The sequence below is a fragment of the Acanthisitta chloris genome, unplaced genomic scaffold, assembly GCF_000695815.1.
Source record: "Acanthisitta chloris isolate BGI_N310 unplaced genomic scaffold, ASM69581v1 scaffold30314, whole genome shotgun sequence".
In the NCBI taxonomy this organism is placed as follows: Eukaryota; Metazoa; Chordata; class Aves; order Passeriformes; family Acanthisittidae; genus Acanthisitta; species Acanthisitta chloris.
This window is the reverse complement of record NW_008670370.1, coordinates 18,857-42,188: the sequence shown is the minus strand read 5'-3', so window position 1 is coordinate 42,188 and position 23,332 is coordinate 18,857. Positions and strand designations below refer to the sequence as shown.

General features: G+C 40.0%; 2 protein-coding genes across 2 annotated transcripts in view; one reads left to right on the top strand and one right to left on the bottom strand.

The window, feature by feature from the left end:
- The window catches only part of LY75 (lymphocyte antigen 75), a 40,707-nt gene extending 31,324 nt beyond the window's left edge, over positions 1–9,383 (top strand). The window contains exons 26-35 of the mRNA XM_009073660.1: positions 446–614; positions 1,824–1,985; positions 2,929–3,051; positions 3,484–3,678; positions 4,040–4,260; positions 5,361–5,539; positions 6,033–6,196; positions 7,450–7,572; positions 8,025–8,192; positions 9,199–9,383. Of these exons, the coding sequence (XP_009071908.1) occupies positions 446–614; positions 1,824–1,985; positions 2,929–3,051; positions 3,484–3,678; positions 4,040–4,260; positions 5,361–5,539; positions 6,033–6,196; positions 7,450–7,572; positions 8,025–8,192; positions 9,199–9,383 (1,689 nt within the window). The remainder of the gene's footprint in view (positions 1–445; positions 615–1,823; positions 1,986–2,928; positions 3,052–3,483; positions 3,679–4,039; positions 4,261–5,360; positions 5,540–6,032; positions 6,197–7,449; positions 7,573–8,024; positions 8,193–9,198) is intronic.
- A 9,089-nt stretch (positions 9,384–18,472) lies between these two features.
- Positions 18,473–23,332, bottom strand: part of LOC103801251 (unconventional myosin-X-like) — a gene marked incomplete at its 5' end in the record, with an annotated part of 23,213 nt that continues 18,353 nt past the window's right edge. The window contains 5 exons of the mRNA XM_009073659.1: positions 18,473–18,847; positions 19,418–19,609; positions 20,398–20,847; positions 22,331–22,454; positions 22,619–22,755. Coding sequence (XP_009071907.1) covers positions 18,734–18,847; positions 19,418–19,609; positions 20,398–20,847; positions 22,331–22,454; positions 22,619–22,755 — 1,017 coding nt within the window. The remainder of the gene's footprint in view (positions 18,848–19,417; positions 19,610–20,397; positions 20,848–22,330; positions 22,455–22,618; positions 22,756–23,332) is intronic.

Below are 23,332 nucleotides of genomic sequence, written 5' to 3'. Positions count from 1 at the left end.
CAGGAATGCATCTGATGTATTAGATGAATTAAGTATTTAATAGATTACTTTCAACTCAGTGTGGAGTAACTGAGGCTGGGCCTTATTCTCAGTTATTACTAGTTTTCCAAGACCAGGTAATTATAGCCACAATTGATTGGCAGATGCAAATGATGCAATTTGGACATCTCACTGCCAGACCTTCCTTCATAAGCCCAGTAGTTTAACATTACAATTGGATAATTTACCATCCGCTTTAGCTAATTCATATTTTTGCAACTGCAAAACCTGAACTCACAAAGCTTGTTAAATTGTGAGCAGCAGATCAGACCACAAGGGCAGTTCAACACTTAGAGTTCTCACTAGAACCACTGGAAATGTCTAGTGTAACTATATTATCGTGTCATTTTCTGTACCTAATATTTTTTACTATGTAAGCTCATCCCTTTTATTTATACAATGCTAGGGTGGAAAACATTATGGCTGGATGGATGGGAAACACGTTAGTTTCAGTCGCTGGTCTGAAGATGTTGAAGAAACAAGTGAAGAATGTGTGTTTTTGGACACTGATGGCTTCTGGAGAACTTCTGACTGTGCCTCTGAAAATCAAGGTGCTATTTGCTATGCATCGGAAAGTATGTATCCTAGTATAATATTTATAAAAGCTGACTCTTGTTTTATTATGAAGCATATTTGCGATTCCAGCTTGTAATGTCAAAATGACAACTTTTTTAACTTACAGTCAGACAGGCTGATTTGCATGCTGTGAAAAAAAGAAACCAGCTTCAAAAAGGAGGCATGCACCTGTTGGTCTTATCTGCTTGGTCCTTAGAAATCTAAGTTGATCATGGGTGCCTGGTCTTATCTGCTTGGTCCTTAGAAATAAGTTGATCATGGGTGCAGTGTGTCAGACAGTACCCTTCTTAGTGCCAACTGATTCTACCTTTGCACTGCTTCTCTAAGATTGCTGCATACCAATGTCTCCCACTTGCATGTGGGAGAAGATTCAGCTACCTCTGTACTATTTACATCTTAATATTGGGACCTCCTGAAATCTCATCAGACATGGAAGTCTGTACAGGGAGGAGGTACTTGACTATAAGGAGAAGAAAGAAGATAGACACTGAATTGAAAGGTGTAAATTAGTCATCTGCAGTTCACAAAACCCTTCAAAATGTCTACTAATTATAACAAGACAGGCAGGGATATAGCAGGACAGTTTAGGGTCTTTTTCAGGCAAGTGCTGTGATAGTTATGTATCCTTGAGAAAAAGAAGATATTTCAGATTTCTTCCCTATGAGACCACTATACTTCATTTTGGTTTCTTTAACATGACGGGACACAGCTATGCCATTGATGTACATCCTGAGTCACAGTAAATTGTGGCATTATGATATCATTTTGCGCATTCTAGGCAACAGCAGGAAGAGTCCTTCTCACTCCTCGAATTTTAGATTAAACCACAGAACTAAGATGTGTTGCTATCTATAAAGCAGCTTATTTGTTATGGTGGTTTGCCTTCATACAAGAGGCAATAAGAGCTTTTAGTTATTGGCCCATACTTAGTACTTTAATGTAGGGATTTTACTCTTAAACCTATATAATGTAACAGTTGTGAAAATTTGTAAGCATCTGTGTTACTCAGCAGAACTCCCCACTGCTTTTGTTACTTTAAAAAAATCACCACCATGAGGAAACTGAAAGCAGCAATGGATTACACATTTAGAAAATGGCACTTAATTTGTATTACATGTTTTTAAATGGTACTTGAAAGTGGTTTGTGGTGTGTCAGGTTAGCTGTTGTTAGGAGGTCATGTCCTGAATGTTGTCTTTTCTTTCTTTAGAGGAGATTGAAAAAGAACAAGCTACGCAAGTGAAGTGCCCACATAAGATTAAAAATACACCCTGGGTAACATTTAGAAACAATTGTTACACTTTTATGATAACAAAAAATAGATGGAGAGAACTGAAATCTCAAGAAGCTCATCATTTATGCAGGAAAATGAGTAAGTACTTTGTCATATTACAGGTATTTGTGGACTTAGATCAGTTTAAGGGAGATGAGTTTTAGATCTGAGGCACTGTCCTAGAATGACAGCAGTCAGTGTTGAGAAAGGTAGCAGTTGAAAATATGCATTAGTGTTCCACTGCCTGATACTGTTTGCCCTTGTACTACACTGATAAAAAGTGGCAGAGCATAGGTAGGAGAGTTGGAGAGAAAGAGACATGGCTAGGAGCTACTGAACTCAGATATCTGAAAAACTGGAAGGTTTGTTTCTGTGTTTTGTTTTGTTTCTTTCTTCTTTATAATATGCCAGTTTTAAACAGGACGGGGAGCTTTTAGCCCTTAGAAACATTCTGGCTGTACAATCACATTTACTTCGTGGTTCTCCCTGCCCTTTGGAGTGTGAAACATTTAGGTGAAAAAAGTAAACAAACTGAGAACAGTCCGATTCAGAAAAGCACATGGGCTTTTTCTGTTCATCCTGAATAAAGTGTAAGCTTAGGAACAGCTTCCTTCGTATATCAAACCATTGCTTATGGCACTTCAGACATGCATCTTTCCAGAAACTGTATTTTTTGTGAATTGATTTCAATTCAGTCTTAATACCGTTTCTCTACTAGGGCAGTTCAAGCAAATCATGAAAGATGCTGATATTTTTATGTTCTATGCAGATAATTTTTACTACATACAATTTGAAGTGATGGTAGGAGCCACAGTGTCTCTGGAGCTGATATCTTTCGCTTACCCACCAAACCAGGGAAACACTATTGATAATATATTTGAAAATTTTTCACACTGTTCACTTAGTTATTATGTTATTAAGATCCAGCCTTTGCACACTGTTGACCTATCTGTAGTAATTACCAACAATAATAAGAAAAAAATATTTATTTTGTAACTGAAAGGTGAATTCCTAAGAAAAAATGTAAAAATTTTTTCGACAGACTCAGAAGCATTTGTTCTGAGTGTTAGAGATGAAGAGGAGAATGTCTTTGTTACTGAGCAGCTTCGTTCGTTCAGTGGTTTGGCTACGTGGGTCTGGCTCGGTGTGATTTATGATGACAGTGGTAAGATTTACAGGATTTTTTTTTTCTTAATAACTGGATTGGATACAATGTTTGCAGCCCTAAGTACGTGTTTCTTTCATGTTTCAGTTTATAACTGAAGTCAAATTGCATACAAATGTATAATAATAATTTATATTTGCATTTATATTCTACCAGAAAGTAACTGTATGTGATCTCTGTTTGAGTGATAATTAGAACCAATATGTTCTGTTTAGTCTAGATTTGATGTCCCTGGAAAGCAGTACTTAAAATGGCCAGGATGAATAATGCTAATATATATAGCACTGGATATGGAACAGATTTAGAGTAACTTAGAGTGTCAGTGCATTTTTTCCAAAGTGAATATCTGTTCATGTCATTAATAGATCCAAGTTAAATGGTATTTGTGCACAAAATGCTAGTGTTGTAATAAATACACAATGTTTTCCACAGATAAAGTTCTCAAGTGGTATGATGAAACTCATCTGACTTACAATAACTGGAGGCTTGGAAGACCTGACATAAAGAAGAACAGTTTTTTTGCTGGTGTAAATCTTGATGGGTTTTGGGATATTTATAATTATTCCCAAAGTTGGCATGCTAATCACTATAACATGTACAGTATTCTCGCCTGTAAAATCGAAAGAGGTAAGTGGTATTGGAGAGTTGGGTGAGGGCCATAATTTAAGTCCTAGTTCCTGCTATGCAAGGCTTTGGGTTTGCTTTTAGTGAAACCCATGGCACAGCTACCAGCAGCATCTGGGTTTATGTGGTCAGTCTGCATCGCTGCTCTAATACTCTCTGATCAGGAGGAATGTGTTTGCTGTGTTCCTCCAGCAACTACTCAGAGCAGAGTAGCAAAAGTAAATGTACTTGATATAAATTGCTTATGTTGAACACTTTAATGCTTGAGTTACATTGATATAGATGGGTTTTAATACTTTCTGTATCTTCTTAGTAACATGAAAGAAGGGCACAGAACTTGTTGTGTTCTTACTCTTTGAAACAGAACCCCCACAGCACAAGCTTCCATTGCCTGAGTCTGTTCCACATGGAGACAGAATGTACAGGATCCTTCAGAAAAAATTAACATGGTATGAGGCACTGAGAGCATGCCAGCAAAACAGGAGTGATTTAGCAAGTGTTCACAGTGAATCACAACAGTTATTTCTAGAAGATATTGTCAGACAGGATGGTTATCCTCTGTGGCTTGGGTTGTCAATTCATGATGTAAGTATGTACTGTTGGTGAGGTCAGTAACAGCTTGTAAATAATAGTTTGGCCAAGAAATATTTTCTGATGCTTTTCTTCAGTTTCTTAGAATCTCTTCTCCGTGTAGTTACTACCTCCTTTTTCAATCCTGTGAACATATATTAATATTAAATTTTAGTGAATGTAGCCACATTAAGATACTTTTTCCAAATCCTTTGCACTTCAAAATAATACAGTCATTCCTTGCAGCACAAGGAAGTGTGATTTGCTACCTTTAGAGGCTTCAGACTTTATGGCCCTTTGTAGAATCAGATTCCATTAGCAAATACAGATAAGGTTGTGTGGAACCTGCTTAGTCCAGGTCAGGGCTGGCTCTCCGAGGCAGGTCAGGAACTGGCTCTTGAGCAAGTTATGCATCCCTTCTCCCAGGAGCCATAGCAAGAGGCAGCTGCAGATCATCTTCCTCCTCTGTCTGCTTAAGCATGGAGCCAAAAGCCTGTGGGCCTGACGCTGCTCCCCTCACTAATCACCAGGCCTGGGCATAGTAGTTAGTTGGCAGGAATACCCCTCTGCAGAGGTGTGTGATTTCTATGCATACCTGAGCTACCTCTGCCTGTCCTGTGTCCTGAGTGGGTCCCTCCACAACTGACTCCTCATTGTCATGGATTTCCAGGAATGTATCTGAAGTAGGAGCTAGCACTGCAAACCATTCCCAGGCTGCCCATCTTTATTCACTGAGGCCATCTCAAGAGATTAGCAGTTTGCAACATGTGCAGTAATGTTCACAGCAGAGAAGGCAGACTGCTTAAATGAAACAGCAGGATGGAATTAAGTAAAGCGTTCCCCATAGAATGAAGCAAGGCACATTGATGGTTTAAACCTGCAAACATGTTGCACTTTCTCAGTTCCTAGAAATAATCAGGATTTATATGTTAAGAATTGATTGGAAAATGTGAACTATGTTGTACATTTATTTACTGTGGATTTAGATGAGGCCACCTGAACTCTAAGTTATCACTCTGCAAGGGACAAATATTGCTACGTGACTTAACTCATGACTAACAAGATTTAAACCGTGACCATACGTGATTTAAAAACTGTGTTTTTTCTTTAATTAGGGAAGTGAAGCTAATTTTGAATGGTCAGATGGAAGTGACTTTGACTACTATCCCTGGGAATTAGAAAACTCAAATACTACTGAGAACTGCATTATTTTGGATACTAAAGGGTCTTGGAACCGTACAAAATGTACAAATATTGCTGAAGGTGCCATTTGCTACAGCCCTACAAACCGTAAGTGTTATTTTTAAGGTTTTATGTAGTTGTCCTGTGTATTCTGTCTTTACCTGTTGTATTTAGAAGTAGAAATGAAGGTTGAAATGCTACACTTGATTCAGTCTTTAAGAAGGATTGTCTGTCAGGAATGATTCAGAGAGATTAATTCTTTCCATTCCGATGGTGAAGGCTTAAAACAAACGTGGTCACTCCTTGATCACCTGTGATGTGAATATCAAATGTATATATTTTTTCTGAACCAAAATACTTATCAACTACATGCAACAAACTTCCAAACCTAGTAAAAAAGCAAGAAAAAAAATTGTTCCCAAGCCTTTGGGATTTGTCTTATGCTCATTTTCATAGAAATTCATCCACAACACATGAAGGAATGTAAGCTGAATGAATAAGGTTGTTCATAGGAGTAGTAGTCCTTCCTGCCCTGTTACTCCAAAGAGACTATGCTTAAGCTGCTGCAGTGGAAATTACGTCAATTTCTTTGTCTTTGCAGAGAGACAATTACAGCCAAAGCAAGTGAGCAGAGCCCCAGGATGCCCACAGAGCAGTGGCACCCTGCAGTGGGTACAGTATAAGGATCACTGTTACGCATTTGACATGGCGTTCTACAATTTTTCAATATACAATGTGGAAGAAGCTAAGAGAGTCTGCCAGAAACTGGGTACGTTTAGACTCTATCACGTTACAACTAGTAATTTAGTCCACTCTTTGAGAAGAAATAAAACCCAGCAGCCAAAAAACCTACACTGGTTTTACTTCAGCTTTGCCAGTTTTATGCTTCTTCAGAAAAAGCAATAGCAAGCTTTATCTTTGAATATCTGAGAAAATTCTTAATAAAATGTGCTGACAGCTTGTTTGGCACGTGGGTATCTGCAAATAAAATGCAGCTAGCCAGTGGTAGAGGAGTCAGAAATGTAAGGCTTACAGTTCGGAGGAGAATATTTTATCAGTGTATGAAGGTCGTGCTGTTGGCACTGCTTCTGCATTACATCCTTGCAGTAGCTGCTTGCTAACCTATCAGATGGTTCAAAACATGTACTTTGTAGATATTAAGGCACATAGTATCACTAAAACCCCTTAATTTTATGTCAAATTAAAGGATTTTCTCTCTTCTTTGCTAGGCTACATGGGGAGTTAATTGTATTGTAGAAGGTGATGTTAAGCAGTCAGTTAACAGAATTATTAATGTCCAACAGAATGATTAAAGCAGAAGTTTTAATCACCTTAACTTAGATTTTAGTGACTGTCATGACTTTCTTTTGTGGGATTATTTTACGGTATGAAGTTGAACTCACTATTTAGGATGAAAAAGTGAGAGTAGTCCCAGTCCTGGATGCAGTATTCTGTTGAGTCCCACTTGGCCTGAAAGTGGGAAGAGAAAGTGAACTTTCTCTAAATTAAGCTTCTGGCTTATATTATTCATATGTACTAGGAAAGGACTGATACACTCTGAGCATGTCTCTAATATACCCTTTCCTCCCTCTTATTCCCTAATTACTGTAAAACTGTATGTAAAAATCTGAGGCACAATGAGGGGATGGATTGAGATATTAACTTCACTCAGCAAAATGCTGACCTTTTGTTCAACTGTGTTTTTGAAAAGGACTTATTACTTGGACGAGAGTGGTAATTCTCTAAGGCCATATCTTTTGATATCTTCCATGGATGTAGTCTGCAGGTGCAGCAAGTTTACTTCCATTTTATTTTGTATAACCCACTTGAATAACCAGTTATCTGCTGTATTTTAGGGGATGGGAGGTTCATGTCTTTATTCTGCAGGTTACTTGGAGCTAATTTTGGAACCTCAGCTCAGCAAAACTTTTCCTATAGTAATTGCTCCCACAGAAAACTCTGTACAAGCAGCATGAAGAATCTTCTAAGTTGCAATTCTGTCTGGTTTCCTCTGCCCCTTAGATCCTTCAGCAACCCTTCTGACTATAGTAAATGCTGAAGAAAACGCATTTGTGAGCACACACATAAAGGAACATGTTCTCATCACCAAGAACGTGTGGCTTGGCCTGGATGAGAGCTCTAAGGGTAAGAAGTGGCAACCATGTATTGAGTGTGAAGGTTTCATGTGGTAAATACAAATGCATAAATCCTCAAATAAAAGTAGTTTTGTAGTATTGATGACCTACAGTAACTTCTGTCTGAGGCTGGAATCCCATGTTTAGCATTATAAAGACCTTTGGACTTCATTGTTAAGTCTCGTCCTGTGGGACTCCTAAGGTGATCAAGAGTCACTGAAATTTATTTTCCCCAACACTGTTACCAGTCCCTAATGCTTAAGCTGCAAATGCACCAATTGTTAAAGCTCTAGAGAAGAGGTATGGCTAAAAGTTATGTGTTCATATTTACTGCTTTTAATATGTGGGAGTCAGCCCTGTTCCTTTTAGCAGTGTAAAGAAATCACTGAATTGTGAATGACACTGGGTAGCAGTGTAACATGTTTTGATGATCTAAACTAAGCAATGTTTTTTCCCCAACAGGTCAGTCCCTGAGCTGGCTGGATGGCTCATCAGTTAATTATGTCAACTGGGAGAATAAAACTGCAGAAGTCAATGAAAAATGCAGCGTTATCCTGTCCACAACTGGCATGTGGTCCAGAGTTGACTGCGATCGTAGTCAAAGCAGAGTGGTTTGCAAAGCTCCTTTAGGTACAGAAGGAGAAATCAAAATAATTGATTGTTGCAGAGGCTAGATTTTGTGAAGACTGTTTTCAGGATTTTTCTGGTTTGGTTGTGTAAAGTCTGTGTTGAAATAATAGGAAGTGCAATTCACAAAACAGCCCATCAAGTACCTCTGCCTAAGTAAGAGTCTTCTGTTGTTGTTTAGCCATAAAATTGCATTCAGAGACAAATTGTCTAGGAATTTATTTCTCCTGGCTCCCACTATCCACTCAATGGGTAAGGATAGAACTGAAATGTCCACTTCAAAGAGAGCACAGAGTAGCTGCTGTTGCTTCTTACCACAGGGTGTCTGTCATGGTTCAGTCTGTGTAGGTGGAATCAGAAAGAGCTATCGGCTTGTAAGAGATGCTGAGTAAACAGGTACTGCAGATTGTGGTGTTCTGGAAATGGCACCCCATAGCTCCAGAAAAAGGCTCAGGCCTCATGTTACTTCCTCATACTCTGCATTGTACAGGAGAGAAAGCAGTTGCCTGAGTATTAAGCAAATGAGTTCATGAGAAGCAGTGGAATCTTTGATTTTTGTATACATTTTCACTGAAATGGAGATGCAGAAACAAATTTAACTTCATGCTGCTAAGGAAGACCTCAGCAAGGTCTTTTCAGTCTGTAGGAACTGTAATTACCTTCTATTCTGAGAGAGTCCAGGATCTCATTAGATCTATGAAGCATACAAACCTCCAAATGAATGCAGCATTTGCAAGCAGGTTTTTTGACTTCCAGAAGTCTCTTCCAACCTAAATGTTAGTAAATTAACAACAGAATGATCAAAAATAAACTAGTAGGTTTCCATATGAATCAGCATCTAACTTCCAATGTGATTAAGTGAAGACTATTAATATGATGAAACCATTTGCCTTGACTTCAACCAAATGCGTGTGGTGTTGGTGTATAGCTACCTTTGTGTCAACCCCATGACAAAATATTCTTGCCAAAGCTCTTAAAGAATAACTGTTTGTCTTTTGTTCTGTTACAGCTTCTAGTCACACTGGCATGGCTGTAGCATTTGCCCTGCTGATTATCTTAGTCTTCATTGTTGGACTGGTATGGTATCTCTACAAAAAGAAGCGTCTTCACTGGAGTGCCTTCTCTTCTGTGCGCTACCAAAGAGGGATGAATGATGATGAAACTGATGATGTGTTCACAAAAGATAGCTATTGAGAAACTTCATTCTGGGCAATTTAAGCATGAACTTCACTGTGTGAAGCCATAAAAAATGAGATACTTGATATTTTATTACTTCTTTTTGGAAAAGTAATAAGAAATTTATTAATGGGGCTAAAGTTTGTTCATTTATATACAAGTGCAATTTTTATTCAAGTTGATGGTAGTTATTTACATTTGGCCTCAGTCATTTAAGGTTCAAGGTTTCTAGAGTTCTGATGTATTTTTTAATTTACAGTATTTTCTTTCTTTACAGGAAAGAGTTTGTAATGGAATAAATTAATGCCAACAATACTTCATGCAATATCACTTTAATGAATACGCTTAAAATTTACTTCCCCCAATACTCTAATTTAATACTAGGATTAAATACCTAACTTTATAGCTACCAGCCTATAACTTCATAGGTGAAATATGTCATCTGTCCAAGAAACACAGTATTTTCTTTCTTTACAGGAAAGAGTTTGTAATGGAATAAATTAATGCCAACAATACTTCATGCAATATCACTTTAATGAATACGCTTAAAATTTACTTCCCCCAATACTCTAATTTAATACTAGGATTAAATACCTAACTTTATAGCTACCAGCCTATAACTTCATAGGTGAAATATGTCATCTGTCCAAGAAACAAGATAAAAGATAAAAAGGAAAGTAAGAGTGAGAAAGAATATATGGTAAATAAACTTGTGTACATATATGCTAGAAATACTTGAGTATTTTGCATAAGACTTAAACTTGAGTTTTGTATGTGATGTGTCACTGTAGCCTTTTCTATGCACTCCAAAGAAAGCTATGAAGGGAAAAAGGGAAGAGAGTTGTATATATTAATTACTCAGTGATTTGATTGGTTAATGTTTTGAAAAAATCTTTAGCCTTTTTTAATGCACAGTACAAAGATCAGACATGTTTACTTTTATGAAGGAGGATATGCAAAAGACCAAATCCATTCTGCACGTGGTGGTGGCATGAGGTGGTGAATACAATACATTTGGTCTGACGTGCTGAGAAGAGTACTACTGATTTCTCTGAAGCAGCAGTGCGAGATCACAATGTTCAACTGCCTTTTCCCCCTGCAGTTTACTTATGTTGATGGCACTTTTCTTTGTTCTGTTTGCACTACTTTGATGAGCAAGTGTTTATCGTTTGTGTTGAGAATAGAGAACTCCTTGTAGATACTGCTCTGAGCCTCTTAGAACAGCAGCCTGAAGGGGCACAGCAAAGGAACCATTGTGGTAGTTTGCTGATCAAAGAAATAAGCACTTTTGTTGTTTGTTTGGTACTTTGGGCACAATTGTGAGCATTTGCTTTCCTGAGGTAACTTGTAGAAAAAGTAGTTATGATGCTAGCTACTGTGTAATGAAAATAACCCTTCTTTGACTTGGCCTGGCATGAGAAGCGTTTGAAACGCAGCCAAGTCTGGTTCCTGTTGTTTTCTGGTTTAGCTTATATGCCTAACTGCTTTGCCAAATCAATTCTAACTTAATGGACTAAAAAAAGTGTGGGTTATTGTCTCTTTCTAACTACAGTAATAAGTGGGGAGATTATTTAGAAGTTCCCATGTTTTGAGATTTACTAGTTTTATAGATGTTTATACTTTGAGCATTTTTAGGTGTGAATCTGAAATGGGAAGTGGCAATTAGTAGTAAAATCCTAATTCAACACAAAGGGATATATACTTTTTATTAAAAATTGTATATTTTATTCTTATGAACGATGTAAATAATTTTTAAGGCCCCATTTCTCGTGTCTGTTTCATCATACCCAAGTTGTCTAATCACTGGTAATTTTTTTTGAGTAAGCACAATGGCCTTAGTCAGGTGGAATACACAGAAAGATTATTTAGCAGTATTGTTATTGAAAGAATAAAGTTAAATAAGACACTAAACTGCTTACACTGGTGTTATTTCCATGGAAGCAGTTACCAGAGCCAAGGCACAGCTCATTAATCACTGGGTAAGAAAGCACACAGCACAGGGACTGTGGTCACAATTAAAGCAGGTAAGTGTTACCACAATACAAAAACTTTAGAGGTAATGAACATCTTTGATGTATTTAAAAAGAATGCTGGTAGCTTTCTTTTTGCAGTTGAAAACTTACCTTATCATGAAACTTGGTTATACCTAGCTTTTATCAAGTTGCTTCAGGCTTACTCAGTAAGGGAGCATTCCTCAGTGCCTTTTTGTTTTACTCAAGGTATAGTTCATTAGCACCTCGAGGCCCAAGTTAACTCCAAAGCAGCGTATAAAGGCTCCCAACATAATTCCTCATAAAATGTGGGCAAAGTTAAATTACTTTCAGCCAAGTGGTACTTGCAGTTGAAGCATGAGATTTATTTATTTTAAGTCCCATTTGAACTCTGCATTCCAGACCTCCAAAATCTGCAACTGCTGGTCAAGGGACAGTGTTATTTTTAGCTCCAGTAATGGTTTGCTGGGAGAAATGTCCTGTTGTGCAAGATGACTGACGAGGTCAGTGCTTCACAAACATTAATCTTAAAACTGAAGATGATGCACAGGGTAAAGGCAGCAGATAAGTGCTTTCCCAGGTCCTAGAGCAATGGAGTTGAGAAAACATCCTAGAACTCCGTCATCCCAGACTTTGCCAACTATGGTAGCTCTAGGCAAAAACTGTACAACTTCAGTTCCTCTTCCTGAATTTTGCCCAGTCCCCTAAGTCTGGATCATGGAAAGATTATTACACTTCTGCCAGTAGACTAGCCAGCATTTTTATTTTGACACTGTTTCTGTATCAATAGCTTAATTGACATAGAAATCAACAAGTGTTTATGCATGAGCACCCTTTGGGTCTGATACTTTTGTACTTCTCAGCATTTTTTCCCTTAAACCAAATGCACCATCTGCTTGTTGCTCTGGACATATGTTATACATCTAAACATTTTGGAAAGGAGGAAGTAAATTCCATGGCCTGCCAGTGATATTTTTTTTGGTGTGGCTGCAAATAAACAAAGACCAAACATTGCAATTATTGTTGCTAGAAGTCAGAACTCCAGTTTGGACACTGTTGCTGTGTGCATGGAGCACAGTGGGATATGTAACACTGAGATTTCTAAAAGTTAGTCAAATTCATTCTGTTGTCAAGAAGTACATAAAGTTCTTATTGACCAATTTCAATAGACTTTGTACAGCTTTAAAGTGATAACTATGCATGACACTAAAGAACCAAGCTTAGGAAAAACAGGAGATTGGCTGCTAGAGAGTAAAATTCAATTTTCACTCAAATGGACCTTTCCCATTTAGTTCTGGAGTTTTAAGATGAGAATTGAAAAAGCACTAGAGAAGGCAATTTTCTGTTAATAGCAAATTAACTTGCAAACAGTGCCTAGCTTAAATGCCATTATAAAATGATGTTATCTTGGTTATATTCCTTTATGGTTAAACCATGACAATGGCATTTTCAGATTGAAAACTCCTATGCACTCTATGGTAATATCTGTCAGTAACTAAGATTTTTAACAGATTTGAGGGGGTGGAGGAGGATACCAGATGAGGTTTTTATTGTGATTGCACAGTAATGCAACACAGACTGTAAGTCCTTATGGATTTCTCTTTGCCAATGCAGAAGGGGCTATAATTACAAACAGAACAACAGTTGTTTGTTGGGTTTGCTCCTTTTCAGCACAAATAGAATAATTTACTCCAAGGTGACTTTTACAAAAGTAGAATTTCAGCAATACAAAATAATTATTTCAAACTCTGCTTTCTTCATTATCCTGGCCCCTTAGATGATGTAGAGTAGATAATTGTACAAAACCATGGTATTTATACTTTGTAAAAGCTAGCAAGTCTGGTGTGCATATTCAAATCAAACTTAGAAAGTAGTGGGTTGCGATGATTTTACAAATATGCAATGATGGAATGTCATCGCTATTAGCAACTGAACTGCTTTCTCTTTCATTGAAATGTCCTTATTTTCATAAACATCATCTGGGTGTATTTAAAGAGCATCCTGTGTTAACTGAGAGTGTGAATCATACAGGTGTATGGATAATAGGAAGGCACATTTACCCAGGGCTTGGAGGAAAAGGGCTGGTTTCTGAAGTTTCCATCTTTTGTGGTGTCCTGTGGCCACCGTTCTGCTTTGTACTTATTCTCTCATATAGCAGCTTTGCAGCGTTGACAAGCAAGCCATCAAATGGAGACACCACCTCAGACATGACAGCCCACCAAGTAGCCTTACACCAGTGCAAGCTGCCAGGAAAGGAGACCAGAAAGCACCAACCACTTCCTGTATGGAGTGACAACCACGTGAGCACAGCCACAAGCCTGAAATGTGTGGGATGAGCACTGCCAACAGCCCAACATCACCACAGGGTACAGGAAAAGGGCCAGAACAGCCACTGCGGACAGCTGTAACACCATGACATCACAACCTTTGCAGGGATGTGTCTGTTCCCCTTCTCTGCGAGCAAAATCCTACAGCCCCATGGAGATAGCAGCTCCTTCGACCTCGGCCCATCATGACACAATAATGAGGAGTTTGCTGTGGACAACAACCAATTCTTCCCTCTTCCAGCCTCGAGGGACTCCCACCACATGTCTCCTTCTTCAAGCAGGGTGTCTCCTACCATGCAGATTCAGCATCTTTACACCCCACACCAGTCTCACCTTGCAGGACCAGCTCTGTTTCCGAGTACTTAAACCCAGGCTTTCCTCTGCATTGCTTTGCTCAGAGATGGCCACTTGCCAAGATGCAACCGTCCCAGGGGACCTGGGAGGAGATGGCTCCCGGTTTAAACACTGCTGTGCCCACAGGCATGCCCTGCCAAAGACACAAACATGGAGCAGCTGAGTTGCCCTCAGCCTCACACTAATGGGAGAAAGAAACAAGATAGGTAAGTTGTTCCTATTAATTTGTGTGCCTCATTAGTAGACCTGAAAAACTGTGCCTAATGCCTAACCTGTTACAGAGCTGGTTGAGTTTATTCTGAAAGGCTGTCACTATTTTCACTGAGAGTCACTCAGGATTTACAGGTGTTTGCTTTTATGGGAAGAACTGAGCCCTCACAGCATTTTGGGGAAGGCCAGAGGCACCCACATGCTTGGGACCAGTGCCTGAAGGCTGCAGAGGGGCCCCAGGTGGGTCCCTGGGTGCAGTGTGGGCAGGAGGTGGGGCTGGGTCCACTACCAGCCAGCTGTGCTCTTTGGCTGTCCAGACTGCCCAAGCCAGTGTGGGGTAGTAAACATCTGCCAAGAATCAGGAATCATCCAACTTTTAATGTGTTTGCTCTGGGTTGCATTCAGACCTAAATACTTGTGCAGAGCCCAGGGACAGGGTGTGATGGAGCCCTCCCTGCTGGGTGTGAAGCCCAGCCAGCATGCAGCATTGCAGCATGACCAGCACAGAACAGGCAGGTAGGGGCAAGTGACTTCCACTGCAGTCGAGTTCTTGGCAATCACCTTTGTGTTGACAGTGGCATGGGGCCAAAGTGTATATCCAGTTGTGGCATTAGGAATCTCTGGTATAAAAAGTGGACAGGAGCCTAGCAAATTTGTATTCCAGTAATTTAGGAATTTATATTTTACAGTGGGGGCTGTATTCATGTGTGAGGGATTTGCTTAAAGGTCCTAGGGGTGCAAGTAATTTTCAAGCCAATACACAGCATAATGGTAGAACATAGAGCCTACATAGGCAAGGTCTGTGTGTTTTAGGACAAGGTGTAAATAAACATTTGAAGTTTAAAGCCAAACTCGTTTAATAACTAGACACATGAGCTTGTGATACAACTTACCAGGGGCTATGTCTTTGCATATAAACAGTTTTGTGTTGATGGTGTAGATGCTGATTATAAATTGACATGAAAGTAGTTCATATCAAATAAACATTAGAATATTCAAACTTCAATTAACCATTAGAGAAATACTAGGGTGGAGTCCCAAAGGGACCGGGCATCATGCTGACAGAGTGATCAAACAGGTTTAGAAAGGGAGCAAGAGAAGGCCCTTAGGTGGCTGCCACCTTGGGTGGTTATTCACAGCTACCAGTCATTAATGCATTTGTGCATGTTGTTGTAGTCATGCTGGACCTGCAGCAGTGCATGTTTGTTGTCATGATGAAAGAAGTGCAGTTTGAAATTTGACAGCTGCACAGAAGGGAGACTGACTAGCTTGCTCTGCTTCAATCCATGGTGACCGAGGCTCGCCTTCGAGTTTGCCACCAAGAAAAAAATTCAGCTTCAGTTAGCAGCCCAGCAGGCAGTGAGTAGGAGGGACAGGCCATGCCAGATCCCAATGTGGTGGAGACATGCTTTGTCATAGGAGGGGTATTTAGGAGACATGAGGACCCCACAGCCTGGGTTTGGTTTTGACTCCCTCCTCCACCCAAACAAGCAGCAGCTGCGTGTGTGTGACATAAGGCTTCCTAAGCAGAAAGGAGGCAGAGCTAGTGTGGTTTTGGAAGGAGACAGAAAGGAATGTAATAGCTGAGGTAAGAAAAGCAACTGCTGAAGTAAGCAGGGGCAGTTCCACCCTCAAATAAAGACCTGGAAAGTCTATGCAAGGTGATAAAGATGGAAAAAAAAAAGAATCTGTGAACAGTTGTGAGATGAAATTGCATAGAATGATTTCCAGGGTCCCAAGACTCTCAGAGCATCTGGCCAAGGGATATAGGAGAGCATATTAATGGGGATGATGCATCACTGCTTGGTTTCCATACCTATGCATTGATTGAGGGAACTTTTGTCTGCTAGTGGGATGGTCTGTCTGTGTTGCCAACAGCTGAGCTGCTCCCAGTCCAGATTTATCACTTCAGTGACACAAGCTCTTAGGTGAGCACCATGCCCCTGGTCATGCTATTTGTGTGGGAAGTGCAGATAGCAGCTTATTTCAGCTAAAGTGATTTTCTCTTACTAGTGGCTTTGGAGGTGCTGAAGAGAAGGGATGGAGCTGTCTCAGAACCAGTGGGACATCCCCCACTGACCACAACTGTGACTCAGCACCAGAGAGAATGGCACATGCTGGAAACAAACCTTCCCTGTTGGAGCAGCAAACTATTTTCTGTAATTCACCCCAAAGGCAAAATTTGCTTCTGGGAGGACAGATGTTGTTTCCTCATGCTGATGATGCCTACTTTTCACTTACAAGTTCTAAGTGTTGAGATTGCCAAGAAAACATGTTAACATGGGCACACAATGCCTGTGAGTGAATACAGCCCGTGCAATCCAATAATTTATTAAACTTTCATCTTGTAAAGCCAGTTACAAATTAAAAAAGACAGAAGAAGGAATTCTGTAATAGAAATAAGCAAAATTACAACAAATAGTAATGGGAGTTATGTTTCAAGTGGGTTCAAGCTGCCTGCAGCAACCCAAGAGCCAGAACACAGAGCTAGTGCAGAGATATGACAGGGATAATCAAGGCTAGTCTGATACATGAGAGATGGAATCAGTGTACAGACCAATACAAAGTCTTGCTTCTCAGGTTGCCTCTGCATTCCTTTTCTCTCTACTTGTGACCTGGTCATCTCTTTATTCCTCGTGACAACAAGGGGGTGTTTGTAAGATCTTCAGTAAAGCTATTTAAGGCAAAACTCTGGTTGAAGATATGATGCACAGCAGTGGCTATCATCTCAGGCTGATCATGTGGCAAGTGCTCAGTGTTTGCACATGCTGCAGTGTAGTGGAAATGAGAGCAGAGCATGGGTTATGTACAGTGTTTCTTCTTGTACTGTCAACTTCAAAACTGCAGTGTTCTGCAACACAGTATTAGTGACATGGCACGATCCGATGATGAGTCGGAATGGAACCTGTTTCATACTGAGTCCTACTTTTCCTTTCCATCTGCTACTTCTTCAGAAATGGAGACAGCCAATTTTAAATGTGGAACAAGGCCCACATTACATGCAGCTCTGCAGTTTCATTAGGAAACAGAATGGGCCTTTGCATTCTGGGATCCTGAGACTTGACAAGGGTTGTAAAAAAAGGCTCACTACCAGGTTTCTTGTTTGCTAATGCAACTAATTTATGATGTGTCTGATATTGAGTATTGTTTTAAACAATGCAATCAAGTTTCTGAAGTCAAGAGACTGAAGATGACTGTCATCTTTCATGGAGAAGAAAGAAATTCTCCTTAAAATTGCAGGTAGCTATAAAAACCTCCAATCAGCAGTTGTTTTCGCAGAACAGCACTGTTGTCGAGTTCTGCTGTAGACTAGGAACCTAGAGGAGACTGGAGGGGGATCTGGGGATTCACTGATGCAAACAGTTCCTGTTAAAGGTTGGAGGCATATGAAGGGTTTGGCATCTGCTTACAGAAGTACAGAGGAAGTGAAAATCTTGACAATAACAATTTATCTAGACACTGATTCCCTCAGTAGGAAACAGTTCACGTAAAACTAAAGTTCAGGCATCCCAGTCACCCTTAAATCCCATCTAGAGAAAGAAGGATCTTAATGCAGGCAGGCTGCTTACCATAAATCTCTAACTTCCATCTAAAACCTGGAGTTTGTGAAGAGCAGTTGTTCTGGAAACACTACTAATACAATCTCCCCTCCTGGGCTGTACAGGGGAAAGGCAGTCATTATTTTTTAGGCAACAGGTGCTGCTTACAACGTGCCCAAAATGGCACCTAATGATCTATTTCAGTGGTGCTAGTGCCAAAGATTTTCTCCTATGCTGGAGTATTTAGTAGTTTAACTGAAAGTGCCACTTTTTACAGTCGTGTACCTGTGAAATTTTATTGGAAGGCAAAGAATCGCCTTGGGTGTTTCTGTTTGTTTCTTTAATGCTCTCTCTTGTAGGGTTTGACCTCTCCATTGGACCACTTGGCTTCAATTATACAATGGCATTTACTTTTAAGACCAGATCAGATCATTAGTATATCCTGAAGAAAAAAAACCACAGTGACTTATATTTCAGATTTGCTTGCAAAATAAATAAGAAACAAATATTCTTTTAGCAGACTATACTGTGATCACATGATCCCAGATGTCTGCATGTTCAAAATTCATAAGGAAGGAAGCTTAAGTCTGTCTGTCTCCTGTCACGCAGAAATGATTCTTATGAATTTTTCTGCCAGTATGACAGATAATGGTGAAAGCAGCAGAGAAGACAGATGAGAAGGAGGATGCTTCTGACTTTGCTTCTTTAAGGTACATTGTTCATCAAACAAGCAACAAAGGTTTGGGTCATTAGTATTATTAACAGTTGTTACTGTTTAAAGTCTTTGGGCAGAGGTGCAAATCCTATGGTACTGTAGATGTCACTTCAGGTTTTAAATACAGTAGTCACTTGAATTCTTAAAAAAACATCTTTGCTACACTTGTGCTGGCAAGTTGCAAATACCCATCACTAAACTACTGCCTCTCTCTTGTGGCAGTTCATTCATATCACCTAGTCCAGACACTAGCGTGACTGTCCACACTGGTGGCTGATTTGACACTGCAGCGTTTCTTCACAATCATGTTGATGTATGCTTTCATGATCTTTATTATCTCGCCCACCTGGAGAGAGACCACAGTCACAGAGGGTAAGCACATTAAAAATCTCATTCCACTGAGGCATACAGGATAGTTTGCTGAAAGAGGTGCCCCTTGTCCAAAGTCCTGGCACAATAAATTTTGCATGCAATACTAAATGTGAACATGACAGTAAGAAAAGAAATGCCTGACAAGTTTGTGCTCTGTTGTAGCAATATACAAGATTTGGGACTCAAAGAAAAGCAACTTTAATGCTACTAAACTTTCTTTTCATGAGTTTGTGAACTCCCCATTCATCTACTGGAAAGGAATGGAAAAATCAGGCACACTGATGAGCATCCAGAACTGGAAATTCTCGATGCATTGGAAGACCATTCAGCCTCCTTCAGTTTCTAACCAGCATATTTCTTTCCTGTTTATCCCTGCATTCAAGAAGAGGTGCCATGACCTTTAGACTTAAGCTCCCTTCATCTTCTCCCTTGACTGTCTAGTCTACTAGGCAAGAGTTCCTGCATAGAAACCTGTCTATTCCTTGGAGCCTAGCTAAAGTGGCAGTAAAACTGTATGTAGAGCAAGTCTCATGCTTTCACCTACCTGGGATGTTTCAAAGAACATTTCTCTCTCATCCACTGTAATTTTGAAGGTGTTAGGCTGTGGTGCTCCGAAGAAAACAATGTGCTCATACTGGAAAGTTTCTAGTGGTTTAGGATCCCCTCGTTTGTAGACAGACACATTCTCTGTGCTGACTCCAAGCCAGAGATCATTGGGAAATCCACCCTCCTTGCACTGCAGCAGAAAGAGAAACATGACCTTTTGCATAAATGCGGCTGAGTGCTGTGGACACCTTTCATTCAAGGAAAAGCCCTCTCTTTCTAGCTCCTATAGGACATTTCAACTCCTCACACCCCAATACAAAAACCAGAATGTCTGCAGCAGGTATCTGGGAGACACTCCTGCTGCAGAGATTCAGAAGTGACATGGCTGGGAGTAAAATACTAGTTGAGTAATAAATAATTGTATAAGCTAATATCTCTCATCAGATTTTAAAGTGACATAGCAAGTCAATGTCCCAGTTATTATTTTATGGATAATATAGTTAGTGCAAGCAACTTCCCATGGTGATCCACCTAGGCAGCACCAAAACTGATAGAATTGGAACTGTGGATTCCTAATTTAGCAGGCTGAGTACAGTGCTGCAAGTGACCCAGTCTGAGCAGTTTCTGTTGCAAAACAGGATTGCACTTTTTGCTGGTAAGTACAACAGAGCTTCATTTTACTTTTGCTTTCATTAACCACCACTTTCTTAAGCCCTCCAACAATTCCATTGTTCTAATGAAGTGGGAATCCATTGTCTCTCTTCATTTCCCAAGATGCCCCAGTTTGCTTGCTCTGTGCTCTCCACATCACAACTCTTGGGTATGTGATGCTGCTTACCCTGAGCTTACTAAGGCAAAGTGCATCCAGTTCCCAAAACTCCCTTCTGCTGCTGAGCAATGTGATACACACAGCTCAATCTGTTCTCCAGAGTGATGCCTTTCCTTGGCAGCAGTTACATGAGTTTATACATTGCTCACCTCAACATCAAAGAGTGTTGACCCGTAACCTGGCCACTCCTTTATGATGGACATGTATTTCACCATGGCCTGATGCTGAGAGAGTCCCTGCAGCTTGGTCCATTTCTGTGCTATGCTTGCCCGAGCAGCTGAAAGCTCTTCCTTTACCCACATCTCCATCATCTGCTCTTCTTCTACCTTCTGCTTCTTTACAGACCCTGTCTTGAAGCTGCGTTTCAATGTCCCTTCAAGGAAGCTGGTCCGTCTCCTCTCCAGAGTATGACTGGTAGTGCCACTGCTCTTTGTTGAGTGTAGTATTTTGGATTTCAGTCTGTTAACTGGGTAGATTCCATCAAGGGTCCAACTTATTTTGGAATAATCCCCATGAAGATACTGCAGCCGTAGAGCTGCTAAGCGCTGCAGAGTGTCCTCTGGTGCAGGAAAATGACCATCTATGAGGCTTTCGTGAGCCTACAAACAAAAAAGTCCCCCAAACTCATTAGAAAGCAGAAGCACACTTTATTCACAGCTGGACCCGTGTACAGATTCCTATGACATCTGCTGATCCCAGCAAGAAAGACATTAATCGGGAGGTCAGAGTAGACATTGTAATAAATAAGTCAAAGTCTGCAACTGGTTGATGTGGGGGGAACACCTCTTTCTGCAGGCCTGGATGGGACAGATACCTCTGAGGGGCTCCTGTCCTGTACAGAAAGCCCTACAGTGAGGACTTTTTAGGTCTGAAACAGATGGGAGAGACTGGAATTTAGGCAATTTGTTTTGTGCTGTACCAGCTATAGCTCCTGGGTGGAGGATATATTAACTCAAGATATAATAAACTCAAGACTCTCAACCTCAGTTTCATTGCACATAAGCACTTTCCACCTCTTCCTCTTTCACCTGATATCTCCCCCAAATCTTCTTGCTTCCCTTTGCCTGTTTTCCTGTGAAATCTATTTATAGGGGGGTTTTGTCATCTGATGTCTAGGTAATATCTACTCTCCCACTGTTACTTCTCTTTGCTAGTTAAAGCTGTGTAGACTGAAAGCCTTGTCAATGGAGTTTTGTACAACTGAGTTCCCAGAGAGCACCATGATGTGTTGTTCCTGACCATTTCCTAGATATTCTGTAATTAACAATATTTGATGTCCATTTCAAGAAGGGACCCACTGTCTGTGATGTACATACCATCCATCTGACTATCTTCAGTCTTTATGACAGTGACTGCCAGGAACATGTATTAAATAATCTTCAATAGCTGAGGCAAGATCAGTGCTCATTAGAAGCGATACAGATGGGATGAATCACACAGCTAGGTGCTCCAGTCAGTTCAGTTTTACATCTCTATATGCAAGGCACTTTCATCCCAGTGTGACATCTGACCTAACCAGCATCATTGTGCTATGCAGTACAATGACTCTAAAAAAAAAAAAGGCTACACAGCAGATAAATATTCTCAACTACATTGTCTTTTCGTTTGTCTGTAGTACTCCTCTAATGCCTCTCTGTTAACCAAAAGAAATTGCCCAGAAGACTTATAGTTAATTCTGGTAACACTGTAAGGATGTGCTGTTCTTGTAAGCTAATATGCGGATAGCTAGATTTTTCCAGTTTTCTTTACATTTATATTCTGCAAGCAGCTACTTTTAATGATTTTTCTTGAATCATTATGCAAATTTCTATCTTTTAAAATTAAAGATAAATTTTTACAACATTTTCTGATAACTGGTCTTCCAGTTTTTAAGCCTTTGCTAGTTTTTCTTGCTTTTTTCCTAATACTCCTCTTCCCTAGAGAACTTCACAGTATATCTGCTTCATAGATTCCAGGCAAAAATCCAATGCACTAATTCCAACCACCATCCCCACTTCTAATGAAAGGCAAGCCAGTTTTCTGTATACTCTTGTCTGCTTCTGACACCCTGTAAACCAAATCATTCTCCCAGAGTGAGCTTACCTGCTCAAACATGAAGGCAAATTCCACCCCATCTTTGGGAACATTCTCAATATCCAAAAAGCAATAAAGCTTAAAATACAGTTGCCACTGCCCTTCCTCCTCCTCTTCTTCAGAGCCAGCAAGTCTGTAAGACAGGAAAAAGAATGAGAAGGGAAAAAAATAGTAAGGAGAAGCACCATGGTACTGGGATGTCCACAATGCAACTCACAATATGAAAGCAACCCTGGATTCTGAAATCCAGGGTTCCAACCAACTAGGAGTTAAAGACTTTATGAAACATTCTTCTACCTCTCAAACTTGGCCAAGATATCAGCCACAATCACTCGACTCTCCACAGCATGGTCAACCTGCTGGTTATGTTCAAAGAGCGCAAACATATTCCGGCTGTCCTCCATTGCTAAACCTCGGATCAGCTTTTCGACCACCTGCAAAATCAAGGAGACACAGGTCACACAGGATGTATTACACACACTCGCACAATGAAAAATCAGTACCCCTTCAGGTCACTCATCACCATCACATTCTCCCTTAGTTACCTCATTTTCAGATTAAAGAATTCTAACCCTAAAAGATCATTCCCTGCAAGGAAGTAATTACTTGTATCTGATCATCCTTGCTTTTCTTCTCTGTACCTTTTCAATCTCCACTATCCTTTGGAAGACGAGACAATTAGAACTCTGCACAAGATACAGGAACATAATGGATTCAGATCTCATGATGATGTTCTTGGTTCTTCTAGTAATAATTCCACTCTTTATAACTTTTTTTCCTCTGTTTAGCACTGATGTCTCCACAGACATCCTTACTATGACCTGGAATCCTGCTTCTGACCTGCTAATGTCAGAATATCCCTTTCAGAAGGATTCCATTATGAATTGGAATTTTGACTTGTCCAGAAAGCTGTTTAGCAAGACTTCAGAATTAATACCTCTCCAATGGGCAGAACACCAGAAGTGTTTAGATTTTGCAACACAATTGTCAAGTGATACTCTACAACCTGGC